The following is a 25,227-nucleotide window of genomic DNA, read 5'->3' on the forward strand; positions in this document are numbered from 1 at the left end:
TGAATTGAATGCATAAAATGAATACAATTAAAGGGAACATTAGGACAGGGACGGTAGCCACACTGGTGTGCTTATGCACCCCCCTTACAGACCTCTTAGGAATGGGATGAAGTCAACAGTAGACAGTCTAAGGTTAAAGTTTTGGGGGTTTGGGGATGAACCGCAGAGTCTGGTAATGCATTCCAGGCGTTGACCACTCTGTTGCTGAAGTCGAATTTTCCGCAATCGAGTTTGGAGCGGTTCACCTTAAGTTTGTATCTATTGTGTGCTCGTGTATTGTTGCGGTTGAAGCTGAAGTAGTCATTGACAGGTAGGACATTGTGGCAGATGATTTTATGAGCTATGCTTAGGTCATACCGAAGGCGGCGTAGTTCTAAGTTGTCTAAGCCCAAAATTTCAAGGTGGCCTAAGGTATTTTGTTGCGAGCGGAGGAGGACTCTTCTTGTGAAATATTTCTGGACACGTTCAATTGTATTAATGTCTGATATGCAGTGCAGGTTCCAGACAGATGAGCTGTATTCGATAATAATAGATAAGGGTTAAGGGAATCCAAGAGGAGTTTGACTTGGACTATTTGTGGGAACGTAATGATTCCAGGCTGATTACTCGCTTGACTCTGCCTACAACATCTGTCTGCTCTTCTCCTATACGAGGTTTACTCATGGCACAAAACCAGGTATGGGCTTGTACCCCCATGTGCATGGGAAAACTGAAATAGGAAACGCGATGGTCGTAAAGGTATAGGGTTTGGATTTTCCATTTGTTCAGATTTTTCTGTTTTTTTTCTGTGGTAGAAGCAACGGTCGTAAATATGAGTCCGTTGTCAAGCGTGTGAGTTTTGATCACTTGATCATGGGGATGTCGGAAAGGTCATAACTCTGAAGAACGGTCATAAGTCACTTTTTTCGGTGCTGTTGTAACTTTGAATGGCCACTAAACGAATTGTTGTAAATCAAGGATTATCTGTATCAAGAACCTACCTAACCCTGGTTTGTTGCTGTCACCGGAGGGAATTTGACACTAGGAAGTGATCTATATCTTCATTAATTCATACAAAGTGGTTAGTTCATTTCTCGCTTCGGGCGACGGGTCAGTGAATAAACGGGGTTTTAATCTTAGGATGGTGGAGAGCTGCAGGAGGCCGTCCCAGCTGAAAACGGAGCCTGGGAGGCATGAGTGACATGAGTGACATGGAGCTAGTCATGCCCACCTAGCCATGCCCCCCCCATGGTCTCCTGAGGTCAAACAGCACCCTGATGCGGCCCTCAATGAAATCGGGTTTGACACCCCTGGAATAGATGAAGCTGGCCCTCTGTGGAGCTGAAAAATGATTTGGCTGTCATGCTGGCCAGTTTCTGAGCATGGACTACAGGCATCTATTATTCAGTTCCTCATCTCAGCCAGGAAAAGCTCTTGAACCAGCTGTGGTTTGGGTGGATCCTTTGATCCATTGCACGATGGCGTACCTGCTGCTTACCATCCTTCAGGCTGCACGTCAAGCTGTTGACCGGAAAGCGGTGAAGATGCAGAGCTGTAGATTTCATGGCCTATTGCCTGTGTGTAATCCATCGTGACATCATTACTGGAGAGGTAGTTCTTCCCAAAAGCTCCGGTCCTTTTTTTTTTTTTTGCATTGAGTTGGAAATAATTCCAAGAGGATTTCAATTTAAAAGAAGAAGAAGAAGAAGAAATAAAAGAGAGAAGGGCTTGGATAAATAAAAAAAAATTCTGTGACATTTTGCTGCACTTTTTGTAGCCTTTGGTTACAAAAAGCGGGAAGAATGTTTCTGATAAATGATAACACTTTTTTTCCCCCTATTCTACAGATTATTTACTTTATCGTGGGTCTTTCATCTGTAATCTTAGCTATGAGTTTTAGTCTATAAATAAAGACGGCGTTAGATAAGCTTCTGGGTTCCGTTGCTGCAATCGTATTTTGATCTCGGTGAGATTCCAAAGAGATGACTTGGCAAAAACTTTTATCTTCTAAAAAAGTATCTTCGAGACATGGACTCAAATGGGATGCCTTTCTTTATCTATTTGCAGGTGAGGGAGTACACCAAAGTAATCGCGCTCTATGAAGCAAAGATTCTCAATTTAACTGTCAAGATCGAACATATGGAGAAGTCCAGCGTATCTTACACGGAGTTGGATTTCGAATTAATCAAACTGGAAATCACGGAGATGGAGAGGCTGATTGTTCAGCTGAAGGCGTCGCTTACTGGAAGCAACGTGTTTGTGGAGCAGTTATATGTCGAGGTAAAATCTTTCCTTGGGCTTTCTCTTTTGATTCGTTCATGTTGTGACCTAGGCTTACTGAGTCATTACAAGACACAATTAGTCCCAAATAAATCTATTTTATTGTAACAGCTGAGAATTACGTTCATTCCCAGTTGAGTCCCAATTAGTTACAAAACAAGTCCTTCGGAAGAAGTCCTTCGGGATAATCACCAACCTTTATCTTCTTTGACACCCTGCCAAAGGCCTTACTTGGCAAAGCCCCACAAAGTTCAGAAACAAACAAGAGATGCCGACTGGAAACAGAGTTAGCAATGTTGCTTTCCTGCAAAAAGACCCAAGTGCCTTTGTTTCTCTTTTTTTTTTTTTTTTTATTGCAAAAGTTTTACAATTACATTTTCACCCCTTTTTTCACCCCCCCACCACCCTCCCCAAACTTCCCATCCTCCCTAACCCTCCCTAACCCTCCCCCCCCAGACTTCCCTATTACATACTCATAACTAATAACACTAATAAATAAACCTGAACCCATCCCTCCCCCTATATAATTTTTCCTCTTTGTCTCTTTACATTAAAATATTTCTAATACATTATTTTCAAATAAAAGCTATTTGATACTTTCTAGTTTGGTATTTGTTCTGAACATATTCTATCCACCTTTTCCATTCCCATTCATAAGTCTCTTGTGAACAATCCTTTAAATATGCTGAAATCTTCGCCATCTCTGCAAAACTGGCCATCTTCAAAGTCCATTCCTCGATAGTAGGCAAAGCTTCATTCTTCCAGTATTTACCTATCAACAATCTTGCTGCTGTTATCATATACAATATTAGTTTTATTTCACCCCGTGTAAAACCCTTAACTATACCCAATAAAAACAATTGTGGAGAAAATTGAATTTTTTTCTTCAAAACATTCTGCATGACCCACCAAATTTTTATCCAAAAAGCCTTAACTTTCCTACAGGTCCACCATACATGATAATACGTAGCATCCAAACATTCGCATCCTTTGTTTCTCTTTTAAGCCTTATGGGAGGAGCCAATCATCTCCTGGCCTTACTCCCGAGTCATCCCTTTTGCTTTAGCTGCTATTGCCTTCTGGCAGCTCTGCACATGCGTGCATTAGGAACAAGCTCCTCCTGTTCCTCTGCCTCTCTGCTGTCCGACTCTGGGGGCTCCAGAGTCCGCGCATCACTCCCAGATGCCCCTGGCCCCATCTCTGCCTCTGATGCAGAGCCCTTGTCCGGGCCTTCCCCTGATTCCAGGACTGGCCCATGGTCCTCCCCAGCCTCCTCACTCTCTGACTCCACTGCTAGCTCTGCAGGCTGCTGGCGGACCACAACAGTTCAAACCTCCCGTGTCTCTGATGGGATTGCTTGTCGCTTGTGAAACAATAATCAGGAGTTAGGCTGTAATTCTTTATTTTTTTTTCATTCGCTCTAGGCCAGTTTTAGACTGGCCTTCCAAGAAGACAAAGATTAGAAGTCCTACCTGGGCAACAGTGGACACTAAAGAGAAGAATAAAAATAAATAAAAATAAACAGCTGTCAAACATCTGAAGCCTTGAAAATAATCCAAATAACTGTTTTTATTTTATCCAGATTAGGAATTTGAGCATCATGGTGAATGAACTGGAACTGTTGGATAAGAATAACATCCTTGCGGTTCGCCGGGAAATCGTCGCTCTGCGAGCTAAGTTGCAAGAGTGTGAACAGCATCGAAACCAGACTGCCGAGCATCCCTACTTCCCACCTGGTAAGCAGTTGTTAAATATATTGAAATGGAAATGTGAGGAGCAGGGAGTGGATCCAGGAAAGGAAGGTGGCCTGAGTTCCTTGCTCAAAGCACCTAGTAAAAATCAACAAAGAATAGTTACCTAAATCCAAATTTAAGGATCTGGGTTATGATGTTGCCCCTAAACCCATCGATTCAAGCCATGGTCTTCTCCAGGTTACCTTGAAGGGATTGAGAAAAAAGAACGTTAAAGATCAGAATAGAATAACAGAGTTGGATGGGATCTTGAAGGTCTTATAGTCCAACCCTCTGCACAAGCAGGAGATCCTATACCATTTCAGACAGATAGTTGTCCAATCTCTTCTTGAAAACCTCCAGTGATGGAGCATCCACAACTTCTGGAGGAAAGTTGTTCCACTGATTAATTGTTCTCATTGTCAAGAAATTCCTCCTTAGTTCTAGGTTGCTTGTCTCCTTGATTAGTTTCCATCCATTGTTTCTTGTCCTGCCTTCAGGGGCTTTGGAGAATAGCTTGACTCCCTCTTCTTTGTGTCAGCCTCTCAAATATTGGAAGACTGCTATCATGTCATCCCTAGTCCTTCTTTTCGTTAAACTAGACAAACCCAATCAATCGATTGGATTGTACAGAGCCTCCTCCAGTCTGTCTGCTTTTCGGCATGTTGAAATTCAGAATTTGGTGCCAACACAATCCTTGGTTATAATGACGGGCAATTGACAAGGTGTTTGCAAGTGGCCAGATTGAAGTTGCCTATGGGTGGCTTTAAGGTTTAAGGGATGCGGTGGCTCAGTGGCTAAGACGCTGAGCTTGTCGATCAAAAGGTCGGCAGTTCAGCGGTTCAAATCCCTAGTGCCACGTAACGGGGTGAGCTCCCATTACTTGTCCCAGCTTCTGCCAACCTAGCAGTTTGAAAGCACATAAAAAATGCAAGTAGAAAAAATAGGAACCACCTTTGGTGGGAAGGTAACAGCATTCCGTGCGCCTTTGGCATTTAGTTATGCCGGCCACATGACCACGGAGACAACTTTGGACAGTGCTGGCTCTTCGGCTTTGAAACGGAGATGAGCACTGCCCCCTAGAGTCAGGAACGACTAGCACATATGTGTGAGGGGAACCTTTACCTTTACTTTACTAAGGATGGCTTTGTAAATTAAATTAATAAATTAATAAGCACTAAAGAAATAAATCTCAACAAAATCCAAAGCGTAGATTAGAACCAAGAAAAAGAATGAAACGGACATGCCCATGACGTCAGAAAATAATCTGGCATAAAAGCCATTTTAAAAAGGCTGAATAAACAAATACAGCCGGCGCTAAATTGAAACATTCCATTTCTCCCGGCCTGAAAATTTTGAAATTATATATGGGCCTCCTGACACTAATAGCTATTGACAGGCTATTTCCTTTATGAATTTGTTTCATCTGCTTTTAAAGCTATTAAAGTCAGCTATTACTCTTTCTTTTGGATGCGAATACTGTAATTCAGGCATACGCCGCGTGATAAAGTATTTCCTTTTGTCTTTCCCGAATCAACAACCATTTAGCAACATTGGATGACCCGCGATGTTGCTATTATGACAAAAGAATAATAAATAGAATCCTTCATCTATTTTTTTCCCCCCGACACGATGCATAATTTTATACATCTCTATCAAGTCGTCTCTTTAGATGTATTGTTGTTTTTTTTCCCTCTGCTCAGCTTAAAAGTGCCACTAGTTATAACCCTGGGGAATTGTTCCAAATTATTCATCATTTTGATGGTCCTTTTATGCATCTCTTAACGCATCTTCTCCAATCCTATGATGGTTTCTTGGAGATAAGAACGGTGCAGAATTCTGAGTGTGTAACATGCAGTAATCACACGCTCAAGAACTCTTTATCTGGCACCTTCCCACAAATGTAGATTCAATACATGGAATCTTTGGGACAATCTTTGGGACAACCATGACCTGGATGATTGAGAATCTCCATAGCTGTATGTTTACTTTTCACCAAAGGAATGGAACCTGGAAGAAAGTGGGGGCTGTAGAAATAATTTTAGTTAAAAAAAAATCTCACAGAATCCCAAGAGCTAGCTCAGGAAGATATATTAGCTTCTGAATGAGAAGACATAAATCATGTCTTCCATCCACCTTCTGTGCAACCACCATCTTTATTATTTATATATTTTATTAGATTTATACGACTTCCTTTCTCCGATGCTTGACTCCGGGTGGCTAACAATATTAAGAATAATAAAAACATAAACACACACACACACACAGCAGGCAGGAGAAAAAAAATTATAAAACCATCAATCCTTCTGCACGAGTAAGATGACTGGCTTTGTCCCATAACTGGACTTGAACATAGAGACATGTCTTCAAGGCCTTATGGAAGGAACAACAGGGATGGAGCCAAATTAATCTCCAGAGAGATGATAATCCAGATATCAGCAGAAAGGGCTCTTCTTTTGGGTCCTGCTAGCTTATTCATTCATTCATTCATTCATTCATTCATTCATTCATTCATTCATTCATTCATTCATTCATTTATTTATTTATTTATTTATTTATTTATTTATTTATTTATTATTGTGATTTATATGCCGCCTTTCTCCCGAGGGACTCAAGGCGGCTTACAAAATGACAATTTCCGATACAATAAAATAAAATTAAAATCAACACCCCAATTAAAACAGTTTAAAATTATAACACTGTACATCCAAACGGATCAGTTGAGTTGACGGAAGAGCCACGTCTTCAGCTCGCGACGGAAGGAAAGGAGGTCGGGGGCTGTCCTGAGCTCTGTGGGCAATCCATTTCAGAGGGTCGGGGCTCCCACAGAGAAGGCTCTCCTGCTGGAGTCCGTCAGCCGACATTGTTTGGCCGACGGCACCCTGAGGAGGCCCACTCTGTGAGAGCGCACGGGACGATGGGAGAGCGGCAGGAGATGGTCCTGCAAGTACCCTGGGCCTAAGCCATGAAGGGCTTTATAGGTAAGCACCAGCACCTTGAAACGAATCTGGAACACCACCGGCAGCCAGTGCAGCTCACTCAGGAGAGGTGTTACACGGGAGTATCGAGAAGCCCCCGTAATTACCCGCGCAGCTGCATTCTGGACTAGCTGGAGCCTCCGGACGCATCCCAAGGGCAGCCCCATGTAGAGGGTGTTACAGTAGTGTTCCTTAAAGGCCTTGGAGTATGCCCCTTCTGCTGGATTGGAGAGCATGAGTAGAGAGAAGGACTCATACGTGTCCAGACCCAAGTCACTTGCTTGTTCTGGAGAACTTCTTAAGGAGCAACACCTCAATGGACCTTGTCCTATTCTAATGCTATCAATAGCTCCATTCTCAAATTCCAACCACTCAAGACATCTATTACTTTGTCTTGGCTCCTAATAATTACTCAATAACAGAATAAGAGAGTTAGAAAGGACCTTGGAGGTCTTCTAGTCCAATTCTCTGCTGAAACAGAAAAACCCCAGGTGTGAAATCCAGCAGGTTCTGACAGGTTCTGGAGAACCGGTAGCAGAAATTTTGAGTAGTTCAGAGAACCGGCAAATACCACCTCTGGCTGGCCCCAGAATGGGGTGGGAATGGGGATTTTGCAGTACTTCCCCTGCCACGTCCACCAAGACACACCCACCAAGCCACATCACATCCACCAAGCTATGCCCACAGAACTGGTAGTAAAAAAATTGGATTTCACCACAAGAAAACCCTATACCATTTCAGACAAATGGTTGTCCAATCTCTTCTTGAAAACCTCCAGTGATGGAGCACCCACAACTTCTGGAGGCAAGTAGTTCCGCTGGTTAATTGTTCTCACTGTCAAGAAATTTCTCCTTAGTTCTAGGTTGGTTCTCTCCTTGATTGGTTTCCATGCACTGTTTCTTCTTCTGCTCTTAAGTGCTTTGGAGAATAAATTGACCCCCTTCTTCTTTGTGGCAGCCCCTCAAATATCGGAACACTGCTATCATGTCTCCCCTAGTTCTTCTTTTCTCTGGACTAGACAAACTCAATTCCTGCAACCATTCTTCATTGTTTTAGCCTCCAGTTCCTTAATCATCTTTGTTGCTCTTCTCCGCACTCTTTCTAGAGTCTCAACATCTTTTTTTTACTTCTTTGAATTGTTCTGTGCCTTGGCTGGTATGAGCTTTGATGTTTTGTTTTGTTTGTTTTGTTTTTTGTTTTTATTGGATTTATATACCCCCCTACTCCCGAAAGACTCAGGGCGGTGAACAGCCACAGAATAAAACACATAAATACAAAAAAATTAAAATAGAATAAAAACGAATTAAATAATTTGGCTGAGACAAATTTAAAATACCCAATAATTTAAAAACAAATTAAAATTTACATTTAAAGGGGAAAAGATTTAGGCCAGGCCAGCTTGATGAAATAAGAAAGTCTTGAGCGCGCGACGGAAGCTGCGCCAATCCAGGATCGTCCGTATCTCTGGGGGGAGCTCATTCCAGATCGTAGGTGCCCCCACAGAGAAGGCTCTCCTCCTAGGGGCCGCCAGTCGACATTGTTTGGCCGACAGCACCGGGAGGAGCCCCTCTCTATGGGAGCGTACTGGCTGGTGGGAGGCTGGTGATGGTGTCCAGCCATTGCGTTCTGGCTGATTGGTTGTCTCTTTTGCTCTTCTCTGCAATGTTTCTAAAAGTCTCAACATCTTTTTTATATCGTGGCGACCAAAACTGGATGCACAGTATTCCAAGCGTGGACTTAGCAAGACGTATGATGTGAACCGGATCCTAGATTTATTCCCTTATGCCTATAAAAGAGAGCTCTTTTTTTGAAGGAATTACTTTATAAAGGAATATTTCTGTGGAATCCAAAAGTCATCTGCCACATTTTTCTCTCCAAGGACATCAGATCTTTTACTAGCAGAAAAAAGGGAAAAGAAATGGGGGTAAGAGAGACCCCTTTCCTTTTTTCAAGCACAGCTTTAAACGACTTGCTTTCTATGTGGTTGTTTTATTTTCTCTTTGAAAGATGACAAACCTTTTGCCTCTGCTGGGTCAAAAGTGTGTAGGAAAAAAAAAAAGAAGACAGACAGACACACGAAATACAGAAGTGCCACCTCTAAAGGCTTAGAAAAGGACACTTCATTCTTTCAAAGTACGGCTAAGAAGTTTTTCGAAAAAATATTTGAAAGCCATCGTTCTGAGTTCTGGTGTGGGTGACCGTGACAGCATGTCGGGGAGACTTTCTATAATTTCTGAAACATCCCCTCCTGTCTTAAAATACTTCAAATTTAACATTACAAAACAAGTTACTCAGGGAAGAAAGTGGTAGTTTATTGCAGCGATTGTCCAAAATGTCATACAAGTTTTGTAAGAAGTTGCAACGCTCTCATTGAGCTACAGAAGCATTTTTCTAGGAGATTCACAGAAGCAGATGAATGCTTCAGGGCACCAAGGACTATAAATAGCAGAATACTAAACATCTACATACTTAAGCCTAAATAATTGGATTATAAACTATGTTATGAATAAAATACCACATACCAAGTGCTAAACGAATAATACTCACTAATAACACATTTATAAACGTGCAGTCAGAAAACAGGAAAACAAAAGAAAAAAAAACAGCACAGCAAGCATAAAAAGGTATTGAGTGTGTCTCGTCTAATGAAAAGAAGGATTAGGGATAACATGATAGCAGTCCTCCAGTATTTAAGGTTGAATAGGGTTCAAGCTATTCTCCAAAGCACCTGAGGGCAGGACAAGAAGCAATGGATGGGAACTAATCAAGGAGAGAAGCAACCTAGAACTGAGGAGAAAATTCCTGACCATGAGAACAATCAATCAGTGGAACGACTTGCCTCCAAACGTTGTGGGAGCTCCATCACTGGTGGTTTTCAAGAAGAGATGGGACAGCCATTTGCCTGGAATGATAGAGGGTCTCCTGCTTGAGCAAGAGGAATGGACTAGAAGACCTCCAAGGTCCCTTCCAACTCTTGTTATTCTGTATATGTGAGACCCTAAAATTAGAAGAATATTTTTCTGGGTAAAGCAAGGACAGATGAAAGAAAGACTGTGACTCTCTTAGTGGCAAAAGCCACTAAGAATGTCCTCATAACATATGGAACTTCTATTAATAAACCAACTTATAGCAATAGCACTTAGACTTATATGCCACTTCATAGTGCTTTTACATCCCTCTCTAAGCGGTTGACAGAGTCAGCCTCTTGCCCCCAATGATCTGCCTCCTCGTTTTACCGACCTCGGAAGGATGGAAGGATGGAGCCAGTGAGGATCGAACTGCTGGCAGTTGGCAGAATTAATCTGCAATGTTGCATTCTAACTACTGTGCACCAAGGAAGGAAGGAAGGAAGGAAGGAAGGAAGGAAGGAAGGAAGGAAGGAAGGAAGGAAGGAAGGAAGGAAGGAAGGAAGGAAGGAAGGAAGGAATAGCACTTAGACTTATATACCGCTTTACAGTGCTTCACAGCCCTCTCTAAGTGGTTGACAGAGTCAGCATATTGTCCCCAACAATCTGGGTCCTCATTTTACCCACCTCAGCAGGATGGAAGGCTGAGTCAACCTTGAGCCAGTGAGATTCGATCTGCCGAACTGCAGCTAGCAGTCGGATGAAGTAGCCTGCAGTACTGCACTCTAACCACCGTGCCACCTTGGCTCTAACTTATAACGGTAGGTCACAAGTCACTGCAGAAAGGACATAGAAGGAACATCCCAAGTCTCTCCATGGCAGAAGAGGAGGTTCATGCTGCAAATGGGGGCTTTGTTATACCCGCCCCCCAAAAAAATTGTAGAGGGGAAGACATAAACATGGGCTTGACCGAAAGCTCTACCTTATGTTGGACAGATAATCCTGAAGAGACTATTCAAAACAGACATGAAGGTTTTCCAATTTATATTGTTACTAATAAAGACAGAGAACGAAGTGGCTGGATGGAGTCATGGAAGCAGTCGGCCTGAGCTTAAATGGACTCCAGAGGACGGTAGAGGACAGGAAGGCCTGGAGGAACATTGTCCATGGGGTCGCGATGGGCTGGACACGACTTTGCAACTAACAATAACAACAAATAAAGACGAGGGGGTGAGGTGGCTCAGTGGCTAAGACGCTGAGCTTGTCGATCGAAAGGTCGGCAGTTCAGCGGTTCGAATCCCTTGCACCGCGTAACGGATTGAGCTCCCATAACTTGTCCCAGCTTCTGCCAACCTAGCAGTTCGAAAGCAGGTAAAAAATGCAAGTAGAAAAATAGGGACCACCTTTGGTGGGAAGGGAACAGTGCTCAGTGGACCTTTGGCGTTGAGTCATGCCGGCCACATGACCACGGAGACGTCTTCGGACAGCGCTGGCTCTTCGGCTTTGAAACGGAGATGAGCACCGGCCCGTAGAGTCAGGAACAACCAGCACATATGTGCGAAGGGAACCTTTACCTTTAATAAAGATGATTTAGTTTTTCCCCTAGTCTACCTGGAGAGCTATGTTGAACCCCTGCGGTTGATGGTGACTCTTTATAACCCCATGCCAGCAGAGTTGAACCCAAGATGACCTAGATAATTTTGAACCTGATTTTTTGGAAAGAGGGAGGAAAAAATAAATCACCCAGCTGGACCACAGAGAGATGGTCAGAGAGATGCCTTAAAAGGAAGGCTTGAACCAGGAAGAAAGGCAGCATAGATTCCAAAGGGATCATCCCAGTTTCTAAATAAAGTTCCGCATTAAAAATGCAGGAAGCTACTTAGAATAGCTCAGTTAGGAATATGGACTGGATAATATCTCAGGCCTTTAAGAGCTGCAGAACATCTGGGAATTGCGTCGGCTTTAAAAAGTTGGATGGCCGCAGGGATGTTCTCTCCTCCTGCGCTATAAAAGAGGCACTGTTTATGACCTTGTCAGAATCAAGTTCAATTTGTTGGGGGCCAATTCCAGTCTTTTGGGTGATGTTGCCAAGAGGCCACACTTGGAATACTGCAGTTTTGGTCACCACGATGTAAAAAAGATGTGGAGACTCTAGAAAGAGTGCAGAGAAGAGCAACAAAGATGATGAGGGGACTGGAGGCTAAAACATATGAAGGATGGTTGCAGGAACTGGGTCTGTCTAGTTTAATGAAAAGAAGGACTAGGGGAGACATGATAGCAGTCTTCCAATATCTCAGGGGTTGCCCCAAAGAAGAGGGAGTCAAGCTATTCTCCAAAGCACCTGAAGGCAGGACAAGAAGCAATGGATGGAAACTAATCAAGGAGAGAAGCAACTTAGAACTAAGGAGAAATTTCCTGACCGTGAGAACAATTAATCAGTGGAACAACTTGCCTCCGGAAGTTGTAAATATTCTTAACACTGGAAGTTTTTAAGAAGAGGTTGGATAACCATTTGTCTGAAGTAGTGTAAGGTTTCCTGCCTAAGCAGGGGGTTGGACTAGAAGACCTCCAAGGTCCCTTCCAACTCTGCTATTCTATTCTATTCTATTCTATTCTATTCTATTCTATTCTATTCTATTCTATTCTATTCTATTCTATTCTAAATGTAAAGGAAGTATTCGGTCCCTATTATTGTTCATCTACCAGGGATGTTTGTGGGGTTTAAGTTCCTTTGAAAAATGCATGCTTCTGTTTTCATAATAGTAGAGTAATCCCAATGGTGCTTTTTTCAAAAGGCAACTGGACTTTGTTTTTCCTTGAAGACGTTTCACTTCTCATCCAAGAAGCTTCTTCGAGTGGTACGGTGGCCTAGAGGTGGAGCTCTCTCCTCACAATCAGGAGGTTGTGAGTTCGATCCTAGGTAGAGGCAGATATTTCTCTCTCTGGGCACGATGAGAATATATCTGCTGAACAAAACTCTGCTTTGGTGACAGGAAGGGCATCTGGCCAGTAAATACTCTGCTAGCTCCATTCAGTTGCCCAGACTCCACCCCGGAAGGGATTATGGGGTCGTTAAAGGAGGACAATGATGATCCAAGAAGCTTCTTCAGTTCTGACTAAATCATGGAAGATGGAAGGATTTATATTCCTTCGAGTCATCTAGCCATCTGGAATATAAATCCTTCCACCCTCCACCAGTCAGTCGGAACTGAAGACACCATTCAGTCAGAATTTCTTGTCCAAGAAGATTCTTCAGTTCTGACTGAATTGTGGAGGATGGAAGGATATATATTCCTTGCTGTCATCTAGCCATCTGGAATATAAATCCTTCCACCTTCCACCATTCAGTCAGATCTGAAGAAGCTTCTTGGACGAGAAGCGAAACGTCTTCAAGGAAAAAAACAAAGTCCTGGATGACTGAGAAGCTCCATAGACAATAGTAAAGTAAGCCTTTCCCCCCTACACTGATCCACAAAGACCCATAGCCATCTTTGAAGGCCAACCTGGAATAGAAAACCTACAGGACCACAGCCTGCTATCTATGGACAGGAGCAGGGGTGAAATCCAGCTGGTTCTGACAGGTTCTGGAGAACCAACTGTGGAAATTTTGAGTAGTTCGGAGAACTGGCAAATACCACCTCTAGCTGGCCCCAGAGTTGGGTGGGAAAGGAGATTTTTGCAATATTCTTCCCCCAGGAATGGGGAGGAAATGGGGATTTTGCAGTATCCTTCCCCTGGAGTGGGGTGGGAATGGAGATTTTGCAGTGTCCTTCCCCTGCCATGCCCACCAAGCCACACCTACCAAGCCACACCATGCCCACCACGCCACACCCACAGAACCGGTAGTAAAAAAAAAAAAATGGATTTCACCACTGGACCGGAGGGTTTGAATTCTGCTTTGGTTGCCCTTGGGTTGCCTAGCTATGGAACAGAAGTAGGTGAATTCTGTTTTTATTCCTTTCTGAATTGAGATATCTGCAGGTTCAGAAGGATGGAGGGGGGGAGGAGAAGCAGAAGGCTTTGTTAGGCTTATTAATAACACATGAAAATGCTTCCCTGCACAGGGAGAAATTTTGCCCAGATAGATTCTCTCTTTGTGAAGGGTTTGTTTATCTGTGTGCGGCAAGAACCTCATGCAGGCAGGGAAGAAATTCTCCGGTTAATGGTGACGAGGTGAGCTTTGCGCTGATTTTAGCAAACAGATTTTATGCATCCCACCCACCCACTGACTTCTTCGAGTTTGGAAATCAGTGCATATATATATATATATATATACAAACTCCCTCTTTTTTTTCCCCTCCCCTTATTTACAGCTGACTGGATATAATAAATTAAAGGAGACACCCAACCATATTGTCCATTTGCTATCCCGGGAACCAGACAGTTCCAGCCAAATGTTCGGAGCGCATTTATTTATTTATTTATTTCCCCCTTACTCTGTCGTTAAAGAAAATTCTTTTTGCTCTTGGAGAATAAGAGGGAGGGAAGGAGGTTGCACCTGGTTGCTTTGCATTCTAAAATAAGCAGCTCTGAATCAACTCCTGGCTCTTTTGCATTCCTCCTTCGAACAGGTGAGCAGATAGTTAAGCGTGTTCTCCAAATAGCCGTAAACCTTCTCCCCTGCCAGCTGATTTTTTTTTTTTTTTGACTGCCGTTGGCTTTGGGTTCATGGAATGTTTATTATTTCTGCACCATGCCGAGCCTTTATGCTTTGTCCTAGTTCCAAGGCATTGCTTTTGTTCCTCTTTCTTTTCTTGACATTCGGCGGTGGGCGCAAAAGGTGCCAGGTCACCCCAGCGCCATCTAAGCGGATAAATCTGATGAGAATATGTGAAGCTAATGACTACGGGCGAGCTTTTAGAAAAGCCAGTTTGTGAGAAATAACCAAGCTTCGTCTTGTGGTTCTGTTCCATCCGAAGCAGAGGTGAGTTTCACCAGGTTCTGGCCAGTGGTGGATTTCAAAATTTTTTACTACTAGTTCTGTGGGTGTGGGTTGGTGGGCATAGCATGACCTGGTGGGCATGGCAGGGGAAGGATACTGCAAAATCCTCATTTCCTCCCCGCTCCTGGGGGTAGGATACTGCAAAATCCCCATTTCCTCCCGATCAGCTGGGACTTGGGAGGCAGAGAATAGATGGGGGCGGGGCCACTGGTGGGATTCAGCCAGTTCGCATCGCTTCGGGAGAACCGGTTGTTAACTTTCTGAGCAGTTTGGCAAACTGGTTGTTGGAAGAGATCATTAGGACAGAGAACCGGTTGTTAAATTACTTGAATCCCACCACTGGGCGGGGCCAGTCAGAATTTTTACTACCGGTTCTCTGAACTACTCGAAATTTCCGCTACCGGTTCTCCAGAACTGGTCAGGACCTGCTGAAACCCACCTCTGGTTCTGACCAGTTCTGGAGAACTGGTAGCGGAAATTTCGAGTAGTTCGGAGAACTGGTAAATACCACCTCTGACTGGTCCTGCCCCCATCTATTCTCTGCCTCCTGAGTCCCAGCTGATCAGGAGGAAATGGGGATTTTGCAGTAATCTTCCCCTGGAGTGGGGTGGGAATGGAGATTTTACAGTATCCTTCCTCTGCCATGCCCACCATCCACACCACGCCCACCAAGGCATCCCCACAGAACCGGTAGTAAAATTTTTTGAATCCCACCACTCATCCAAAGGGATTAGTTAAGTTTGCAGTGATGTTAGTTAGTTAGCTAGTTTACTTTCATTGCATCTCGTACAACGAAATTAAATGCCATCTCCAGTGTACATTATAACCATAAAAATAAAAACACAAACATACGTCCTTCACATTCTATACAATTGAATTGAAAACCCCTGATATTGCATTTAATATTGCACTATACAGTAGAATTCAATATAGTTACTGCCCTGGGATAGAAGCTGTTTTTTCAGCCTATTTGTCCTTGTTTTTATTGTCCTGTACCGTCTGCCAGATGGTAACAGTTCAAAAAAAAAAAGGATGCCCAGGATGAGATGGATCTTTAAGAACGTTTTGAACTTTTTTAAGGCAGCGGGAGCTATCAAGCTCTTCCAAAGAGGGGAGAGGGCAACCCATGATCCTCTGGGCAATGATGTTGACCCTCTGGAGCTCTGTCCTATCTGCCACTGTGCAATTGGCCAACCATACACAGGTTCAGTAAGTTCAAATACTCTCTATGGTGCAGCGGTAGAAGGTTACCAGCAGTTTCTCACTCAGTTGTTGTTTCCTGAGAAATCTCAGGTAGTATAATCTCTGCTGGACCCTTTTGACCAGTGCTGCAATGTGAGCACCCCAGGTCAGGTTCCCTTTTAGGATAACGCCCAGAAACTTAAAACTGGCCACTTGCTCCACTCGCTGGAAAACGTTCAAGCAAAACAGGTTCTTCTCTCCCTTGTAACCTGCTCAGTGCTCACTCAGAGAGGGAAAAAGTCTTTGGCAGATGCCAAATTACACTTGCTTTCTGCAGTGTCTTTTGGCCATTCCTTGACACTTCCATCTGTTTCACTAAGGCAGCTCCACAAAGCAGAAGAACCTTTTGCCATGATAACAGATGACTGCCACCGTTCCCGACATCAAAGCTTTTGGCTGTTTTCATGCTTAATGGTCATTGGTTTCTATGCCTCCTACACAACTGGGCCTCTGTGGGTCCTTTTGGAAGTAGAGGGGCTGTTAAATCAATATTCTACAGGTTGTGGTTCAGCTACTAAATCATATTTGACTCTTTATGAACCCATGGACTATAATACGCCAGGAAGCCCTCTCCTCCACTGTCTTCCGGAGTTTGTCCAAATGTGTGTGCATTGTGTTGATGATACTATCTAGCCATTTCATCCTCTCTTGTCCCCTTCTCCTTTGGCCTTCTATCTTTCCTGAGATCAAAGTGTTTTCCAAGGAGTCCTCTCTTCTCCTTTGGTGGCCAGTGGAGGACAGGTCCCCTGTCTTCCATTGTCTCCCGGATTTTGCCCTTTGCGTTGATGGAACTATCTAACCATCTCATCTTCTGCCGTCGCCTTCTCCTTTGGCCTTCCATCTTTCCCAACATCAGAGTCTTCTCCAAGGAGTCCTCTCTTCTCCTTTGGTGGCCAGTGGAGGACAGGTCTCCTGTCCTCCATTTTCTCCCAGACTTTGCCCATTGCGTTGATGACCCTATCTAACCATCTCATCTTCTGCCTTCCCCTTTTCCTTTGGTCTTCCATCTTTCTCAACTTCAGGGTCTTCTCCAAGGAGTACTCTCTTCTTGTTTGGTGGCCAGTGAAGGACAGGTCTCCTGTCTTCCATTGTCTCCGAGACTTTGCCCATTGTGTTGATCACCCTATCTAACCATCTCATCTTCTGCCGTCTTCTTCTTTGGTCTTCCATCTTTCCCAACATCAGAGTCTTCTCCAAGGAATCCTCTCTTCTCATTAGGTGGCCAAAGTATTTGAGCTTCAGCTTCAGAATATTCTACATACTAATTTGTATACAGGTAGTCCTCAACATATGACCACAATTGAGCCCAAAATTTTTGTTGCTAAGAGAGAGCTTTCTTAAAGGAATTTCGCCCTTCTTTACGGACTTTCTTGCCGCAGTTGTTAAGTGAATCATTGCAGTTGTTAAATTAGGAACACGGTTGTTAAGTGAATCTGGCTTCCCCATGGACTTTGCTTGTCAGAAGGTCGCAAAAGGGGATCACATGACCCCAGGGCACTGCAAATAAATATCAGTTGTTTGCTTAGCATCTGAATTTTGATCATGTGACCGTGGGGATTCTGTGGTGGTCATAAGTGTGAAAAATGGTCATAAATCACTCTTTTCAGTGCTGTTGTAACTTCGAACAGTCACTATACAAACTGTTGTAAGTCGAGGAGTACTGTATGGTATATGGTAGCTCTGGTAGGTATTTTTGGTTGAATATAGTGTGTTATGAGGAGTACTGGTGGCGTAGCAGTTAGAATGCAGTATTGCAGACTGACTCTGCTCACTGTCAGGAGTTCAATCCTGACTGGCTCAAGATTGATTCAGGCTTCCATCCTTCCGAGGTCGGGAAAGTGAGGATTCGGATTGTTGGGGGCAAGATGCTGACTCTGTAAATTGTTTAGAGAAGACTGGAAAGCACTGTGAAGTAATATATAAGACAAAGTGCTGATGCTATTGTTATAAAAACCATTCCCACTGCCAGGAGTTCGATCCTCACCAGCTCAAGGTTGACTCAACCTTCCATCCTTCTGAGGTCAGTAAAATGAGAACCCAAATTGTTAGGGGCAAGAGGCTGACTCTGTAAACCGCTTAGAGAGGGCTGTAAAGCACTGTGAAGTGGTGTATAAGTCTAAGTGCTAAGTGCTATTCCTTCCTTCCTTCCTTCCTTCCTTCCTTCCTTCCTCCCTCCCTCCCTCCCTCCCTCCCTCCCTCCCTCCCTCCCTCCCTCCCTCCTTCCTTCCTTCCTTCCTTCCTTCCTTCCTTCCTTCCTTCCTTCCTTCCTTCCTTCCTTCCTTCCTTCCTTCCTTCCTTCCCCTTTTATAGAAATAAATGGGAAAAAATAAAAACTGTGGAAAGGAAATTAGGTACGTGATGTCAAATGTAAATAAAATAATTAGAATAATTAGAATATATTATAATGGTATATCCAGTGGTGGGATTCAGCCAGTTCGCACCCCTTTGGGAGAACCGGTTGTTAACTTTCTGAACAGTTTGGCCAACTGGTTGTTGGAAGAAATCGTTAGGGCAGAGAACCGGTTGTTAAATTACTTGAATCCCACCACTGGGTATATCTATGATATATTGGAAAGATATGTACAAAAGATATATTAAGATAAGACAGAGAAAATGTATAAATATGGATTACTGATGCGAAGATGTTGAAAAGAGGAAGATGTAAATATCTGTTTTTGTTCGTTTTTTAAAAAAACTGTTTAATGAAAAAATATATATATATATATATATATAAAGAGAACAGGATAGGGAGGGGGCAGTTGGGCATGGCTAGCTGATCGTAAGAACTACTGCTTCACCTGAACTGGACTGAACCAGCAGCAGTCCACACCTGGTTACAATACACAGAAGAAAGAATAGTGAAAAGATGTGAGAAACTTTGGCATTCATGTCATAAGCATATAGAATAGAATAGAATAGAATAGAATAGAATAGAATAGAATAGAATAGAATAGAATAGAATAGAATAGAATGCAGAATGGAATGGAATAGCAGAGTTGGAAGGGACCTTGAAGGTCTTCTAGTCCAACCCCCTGCCCAGGCAGGAAACATTTGTTTGTATCCTATTTGAACTGATGCTTTTATTGAGTTCCTCAACCTGAAGTTCCAGTTCATTTAGCTTACATGAAACAAAATTAATCGTCATACAAACTTTGAAACCTGTACAGGCAACGGTGGCTTCCCCTGACTAGCATATTGTTTTTCCGCTTACGGTAAAGGGCGTTTCCTAAAGTATTATTATTTCTGTTAATGAAAGGAAAGTCTAAATTAGATATTAAAACTTACACCGTGCCTGATACTAAATCAAATAAATTTATCACTTTAATCATGATTCATGGATTACTCCATAAATTTTAGGTTTTTTTTTTTTTTTTAAATCACCCAGAAGTGTTTAGGTGTGAGATCACTTTAAAAGAAAGAATTCTTGTTACTTTAATGTAATAAAAATCTCATGGCTAAATAGATGAATTTTTTTTTTTCAAATTTATGAAACCGGGCATGAATTATTAAACCGAAGCCAAGCCAGCGCTTAGCTTAGTGACATGAAAAATCGTGCCAGACTAAATCTATGTGACTGGCTGTGACATTTTCCTTTTTTTTTTTTTTACCTTAACAGCAGGATACAGGTGTTTCCTTTTAAGTATATTTTCAGATTTATGCAAGTCATTAATAAGCCTTTAATTTGAAAAGAACGTTACTGATTTAGGAATATTAATTCAGTCAATGTGTTGACAGTTAAGGACAAACTATAAATTACGACGGCAATATTACCTTATATCTCGGCTGTCTGAAAGGCTGCTATTGATTTAAAAGCTGGTAAGCTGCAAGGCATTTAGCCATAAACCTGGCTCATAAAATGACTGTAATCTGTATTGGCTTTTTTATTGTGCTGATGGAGGTATATTCAGAAAGGTATGTATGCCAAAAGCTAATGTTGATTACATAGTGATTCAGAAGTGGGAAGAATATGAATTTGGAAAAGAACCCCTGATCAAGTTTCTCACCCATGAATTTACTAGGCAACCCTCATTCCTTTACATTAGTGTTAATATCACAGGTAGTTTTCAACCAACGACCTCAATTGAGGCCCAGATTGCTAAGCCAGACAGTTGTTAAGTGAGCTTGGTCACATTTCTTGCTTCAGAGGTTAAGAGAACAGCAGCCGTTTTTTGTTTTTTTTTAAGTGAGTGACACGGTGGTTGTGTGAATCTGGCTTCCCCGTTGATTTTGGTGGTCAGAAAATCACAGAGGTTCAGGGGTGAAACGCTCCCGGTTCGGACCGGATCATCCGATCCGGTAGCGATGGAGGCGGGTGGTTCGGAGAACTGGTAGCAAAAATCCCTGCCCCCCCCCCCACCATGCCCAGCTGAGCCGCGCGATCATCAGAGGCTTTTTTTCTTTTAAATGCCTCTGATGATCCAAGCTCTGATGATCCCAGCTGAGTTGTCTGAGTAGCCATATCAGTGGGCACATCAGCTCAGCTCTGGTGCAGATGCGTGCGCCAGCCAGCTGATTTTTGGGCCTTCTGGGCCCACAAGAAGTAGGGAAACAGGTTGTTTCCTGCCTCCAGAGGGCATCTGGGGAGGGCTCTGGAGGCTGGGGACAGAAAAATAATGTCACTTCCTACCCAACCAGGCATTGGGAAATGGGCCATTTCAGGCCTCCGAAAGGCCTCCAAGGAGGTGGGGAAGGCTGTTTTCGCCCTCCCCAGATGCATAGAGAGGATCTGGAGCCAGGTGAGAAATAAAAACAGTCCTACCAGGCCATCGTGTGCTAGGAGTGGGGGGGGGGAGGAGGGTTGTGCATGCATGCACAGGGCGGGGCCCATAGAATTATGGGTGTGGGCACGCACGTGCGTGAACCACCCCCTCCTGGCACACGATGGCAAAAAGGTTAGCCATCACTGTCCTAGCCATTGTCTATCCACTTCAGGATGAAGGCCTCTTCTGCAAGTTTCCAACCCATATTTGGAAACTGAGCTTTCTATTGCCAACTGGGCTCGCCATCCTTGCTGTAGTCCTCTCTCCATCTTGTTTTAGGTCTCTTCCGTGGACGCTTTTGATCAAGCGAGATCCATTCTATGACCAACCTTGGTCCGCCTGCCGTCAGTTCTCCTCGCTCTGCGACCAGCCCTTTTCCATTTCAATTCTTTTTCCTCTTTTGATGGCATCGTATACTTTCCTTTGTTCTCTAATCCACGCGTGGGTCTTTCTATCTTGTCTTGTGATGCCAAGCATGGATCTTTCATGGCTTTGTGCCACTCGTAGCTTCTTTATTGATTGTGAGATTATTCAACCTATAAACTGAGATAAATATCTGTTACAAACTTTACAGGCAACAGATACCTACCGAATCTGAAGAGCTAATTCTTTTATAATTCATGGATGTCTTTTTACATATCAAACCTCTCTTGATTTCCCTCATCTGCTAGGTGGAATACTGAAGTGCATGCCAATTGTACAGAGAGGAGAGAGTGAAATGAATCATAGTTCAATTGCTTATTATAAAAGCACTCAACAGAGAATACGCATTTGACTCTCATCTTTCCCAAAGGTGAATTCTGATCGATACCAAAAAAAAGGGTCTATTTCTTAACTGCAATAGATCCACAAACTGGGAAACTTCTGAGATATAAATTGACAGTTTTGGTCACGAAGCTCCCTTTAAGCATCAAAGGCCAGTAATGCACTCATCCATTGGATGTCACGCCAGTGTAAAGTCAGACAATCCCTGTGGTTCTTCCTGTAGCTCCGGCAGAAAAATCAATGTCAAAGCTACTCTGTTTTTGGCTGGCGTTATAATGCCAGATCAGATGCATTGGACGCATTGAGAGAATCCTCATCCCAGGATTCATTCCAACAGTTGGAACTACATCCAATAGCAATAGCAATAGCACTTAGACCCATGATGACGAATCTATGACACGCGTGCCTCAAGTGGCACGTGTAGCCATATCAGTGGGCACACCAGCTCAGCTCTGGTGCGGATGTGCACACCAGCCAGCTGATTTTTGGGCCTTCTGGGCCCACCAGAAGTAGGGAAACAGGTTGTTTCCTGCCTCCAGAGGGCATCTGGGGAGGGCTCTGGAGGCTGGGAACAGCAAAAAATGTCACTTCCTGCCCAACCAGGCATTGGGAAATGGGCTGTTTCAGGCCTCCAGAGGGCCTCCAAGTGGGTGGGGAAGGCTGTTTTCCCCCACCGTTTTGGAGAACGTGAGTGAAGCCTATGACTCACTCCTTATATGATCATAACACTTCCTATGATACATAATAGGGTGGGAATGGAGATTTTGCAGTATCCTTCCCCTGCCAAGCCCACCAAGCCACCCCCACAGAACCGGTAGTAAAAAAAAATTGAATTTCACCACTGGTCTATAGATGTTGTTCATATCTATGTGTCTGTCGACGGCTGATTTGTCAGAGCGCCAGACTTCTAGAAATTCCCTGGCATTCTTGGACTTGGCCTGGTCTATGATGGTCACATTTTCCCCAATTGGAACTAGTCTTCAATCTGTCTATAGGTTGTGGAATTAAAGAATTTTCCTCATGTCTTCTTTGGTGGCCTGGTTTCCTTTTACCTCTAACTCTTCCAAACATAATTGCGTTCTCCAGTAATTTCCCCCACACGACGTGGCCAAAGTAAGTGAGACGCCGTTTCATGATGTTGACTTCCAGTGATGTGTCTGCTGTTTTTTTAGTCCTTGTTTGTTTTTTAGTCCTTGTTTGTTCCTTTGCTATCCAAGGAACACACAGGAGCTTTCTCCAGATGAGTCAATTTTCTTCCCGTCCTCTTTTTTTAAGCTCCAACTTTCACAACCATAGGTAGCTATTTCTTCTTGTTGTGTCATATCTGCATTGGACGTAGGCAATCAGGTTGGCGATCCCATTTTTATCAATAGACGCACTAAAAAGTGTTGAATTTTGTCCAAACCTTAGATTCTGAAGCCATGATGTCCTTCTTCTGCCTGGACCTCATTTGCCTTCGATCTTTCCCTGGAGGATTAAGTGAAGGATGCCGTATTTTTCCCGGGTATCGCATCACATGCCGAAAATATTCTAACTTTCACGTTTTAATGGTTTTTAATGATTTCCCTTGGCTTTCCCTAGGCGGCTTATCACCTCCTCATTTCTGATTTTGTCAACCCAACGTATACGTAACAGTTGCTTGTAAATCCACATTTCAAATGCTTCAAGTGGCTTTCTGTCAGAGACCAGCTCTCCATTCCATAGAGCAGGATAGAAAAGATGTAGCATCTGACAAACCTGATTTTCAACCTTAGGCTTACGTATAGGTAACTACAGGGAAATGTCAAATATTCTGGAGACATGGATTTGTTTGTAATCTTCCACGTGTAAACATTCTGGGTTTTTTTTCCCCCCTTCTTGATTATAGGAAACTGTGATCATGGCCCAATTAAGAACATCAGCCAACCGTACGTCATCCAGCTGAATTGGAGAGGGTTTTCTTACAAATACGGAGCCTGGGGAAGATACTCCTCCCCTCTTAACCCTGGAAAAGAGATGTACTGGGTCGCCCCTCTAAACACCGACGGAAGATACCTTGAACTTTATCGACTCCACAATTCCTACGACGATTTATTGCTCTACAAATATTCCCAGCAATACGAAATTAAGTACGGCGAAGGCAGTGGAACAGCTGTGCATAATAATTACATGTACTATAATGTATATTCCTCAAGAGATATGGGCATGATAGATTTGGCCACCAATAAGCTGGTATTGAGGAAGCCTCTTCCCAACGCTGTTTTTAACAATCGGTTCTCCTATGCAGGGGTAGGTTGGCAAGACATAGATTTTACTGTGGATGAGAATGGGTTGTGGGTGATTTACTCCACCGAAGCCAGTCAAGGCAACATTGTCATTAGCAAGATTAATGAAACGACTCTGGATGTGATGAACACGTGGGAAACGAAGCAATACAGGCCCGCGGTCTCTAATGCTTTTATTATATGCGGGGTACTCTATGCTACCAGACCTCTCAACACTAGGAAAGAAGAAATATTCTATTCCTTTGATATCAACACTGGGAAAGAAGGGAGGCTAAGCGTCATTGTAGATAAAGTGCTGGAAACTATTCAGAGCATCAACTACAGCCCTATAGATCGGAGGCTGTACATCTATAATGATGGCTACTTGGTTCGCTACGAGTTAAATTTCGAGCCCCTTCCGCTAGCGTAATTTTCCAGGGGGGTTAAAAAGCTTCACTCTCCAAATCCTTAGAAATATTGAGAAATCCAAGCACAAAGGGGAACAAAGATTGGATCCATTTGCAAATCATCATCAAGCCTAGCAAAGGGAGGGGGTGTGGTGGCCTAGGGGGTGGAGCTCTCGCCTCACAATCAGGAGGCGGTGAGTTCGATCCTAGGTAGAGGCAGATATTTCTCTCTCTCTCTCTGGGCACATTGAGAATTTATCTGATGAACAAAACTCCGCACTGGCGACAGGAAGGGCATCCGTCCATTCAAATGCTCTGCTAGCCCCATTCAGTTGCCCCCAGGCTCCACGCCACATGGGGCCATTAAAATGATGCTGATGATGATGAAGCATAGCAAAGAAAATTTGCTGATCACTTCATTAAAAATATTTTTTTAAAAAAAAAATCCAAAAATTTGGGTAGAGTAGAGGTGATATAATCAATGTATCAGGAGGGAGTTGAAAAGAATTGTGTGTGTGTCCCACCCCAATTGTGTGTTTTTAATAGTGGTTATACACTTCTGTTTTATCTACCCTGTTTCCCCCAAAATAAGACATCCCCTGATAATAAGCCCAATCGGGCTTTTGAGTGCATTGCAATAAGGCCAAGCACTTATTTCAGAGTTCAAATATATATATATATATAAGACAGGGTCTTATTTTTGGGGAAATATGGTACTTTGTGGCCAAATTTGGCACACGTTTTGGTGAGAACTGTTTTTGTGAAAAGAGGCTTAGGGTTTAAATTTATATTCAACCCAACAGATCAAATCGGTTTCAGATCCAGTGGCTTCCTAATTTTGTTGATCTTCATTCCTTGATTATGTTTTTTTAATACCACAAAGTGTTATGCAAATACATAACAGTTTGATTACTTTATGGTCCAGTGTGTGGTGTTGAACCTAAAAAAAAATAAAATTAAACCAGCTTCAGCGTGTTGGGTTAACACTTTAACCCCAATACTGTAAATATTTGGGTAGATAAGACAATCTATTTTAGTAGAGTTTGGGTCACATA

The 25,227-nt window shown here is 43.1% G+C and overlaps 1 protein-coding gene across 1 annotated transcript in view; it reads left to right on the forward strand.

Moving 5' to 3' along the window:
- OLFM4 (olfactomedin 4) overlaps positions 1–24,195 on the forward strand; it is a 45,952-nt gene extending 21,757 nt beyond the window's left edge. Inside the window, exons 4-6 of the mRNA XM_070943467.1 lie at positions 2,047–2,259; positions 3,842–3,995; positions 23,390–24,195. Coding sequence (XP_070799568.1) covers positions 2,047–2,259; positions 3,842–3,995; positions 23,390–24,195 — 1,173 coding nt within the window. The remainder of the gene's footprint in view (positions 1–2,046; positions 2,260–3,841; positions 3,996–23,389) is intronic.
- Positions 24,196–25,227: the final 1,032 nt, after the last annotated feature.

Source organism: Pituophis catenifer, unplaced genomic scaffold (genome assembly GCF_029215685.1).
Source record: "Pituophis catenifer annectens isolate HBS135680 unplaced genomic scaffold, rPitCat1.0.hap2 SCAF_4, whole genome shotgun sequence".
Lineage (NCBI taxonomy): Eukaryota > Metazoa > Chordata > Lepidosauria > Squamata > Colubridae > Pituophis > Pituophis catenifer.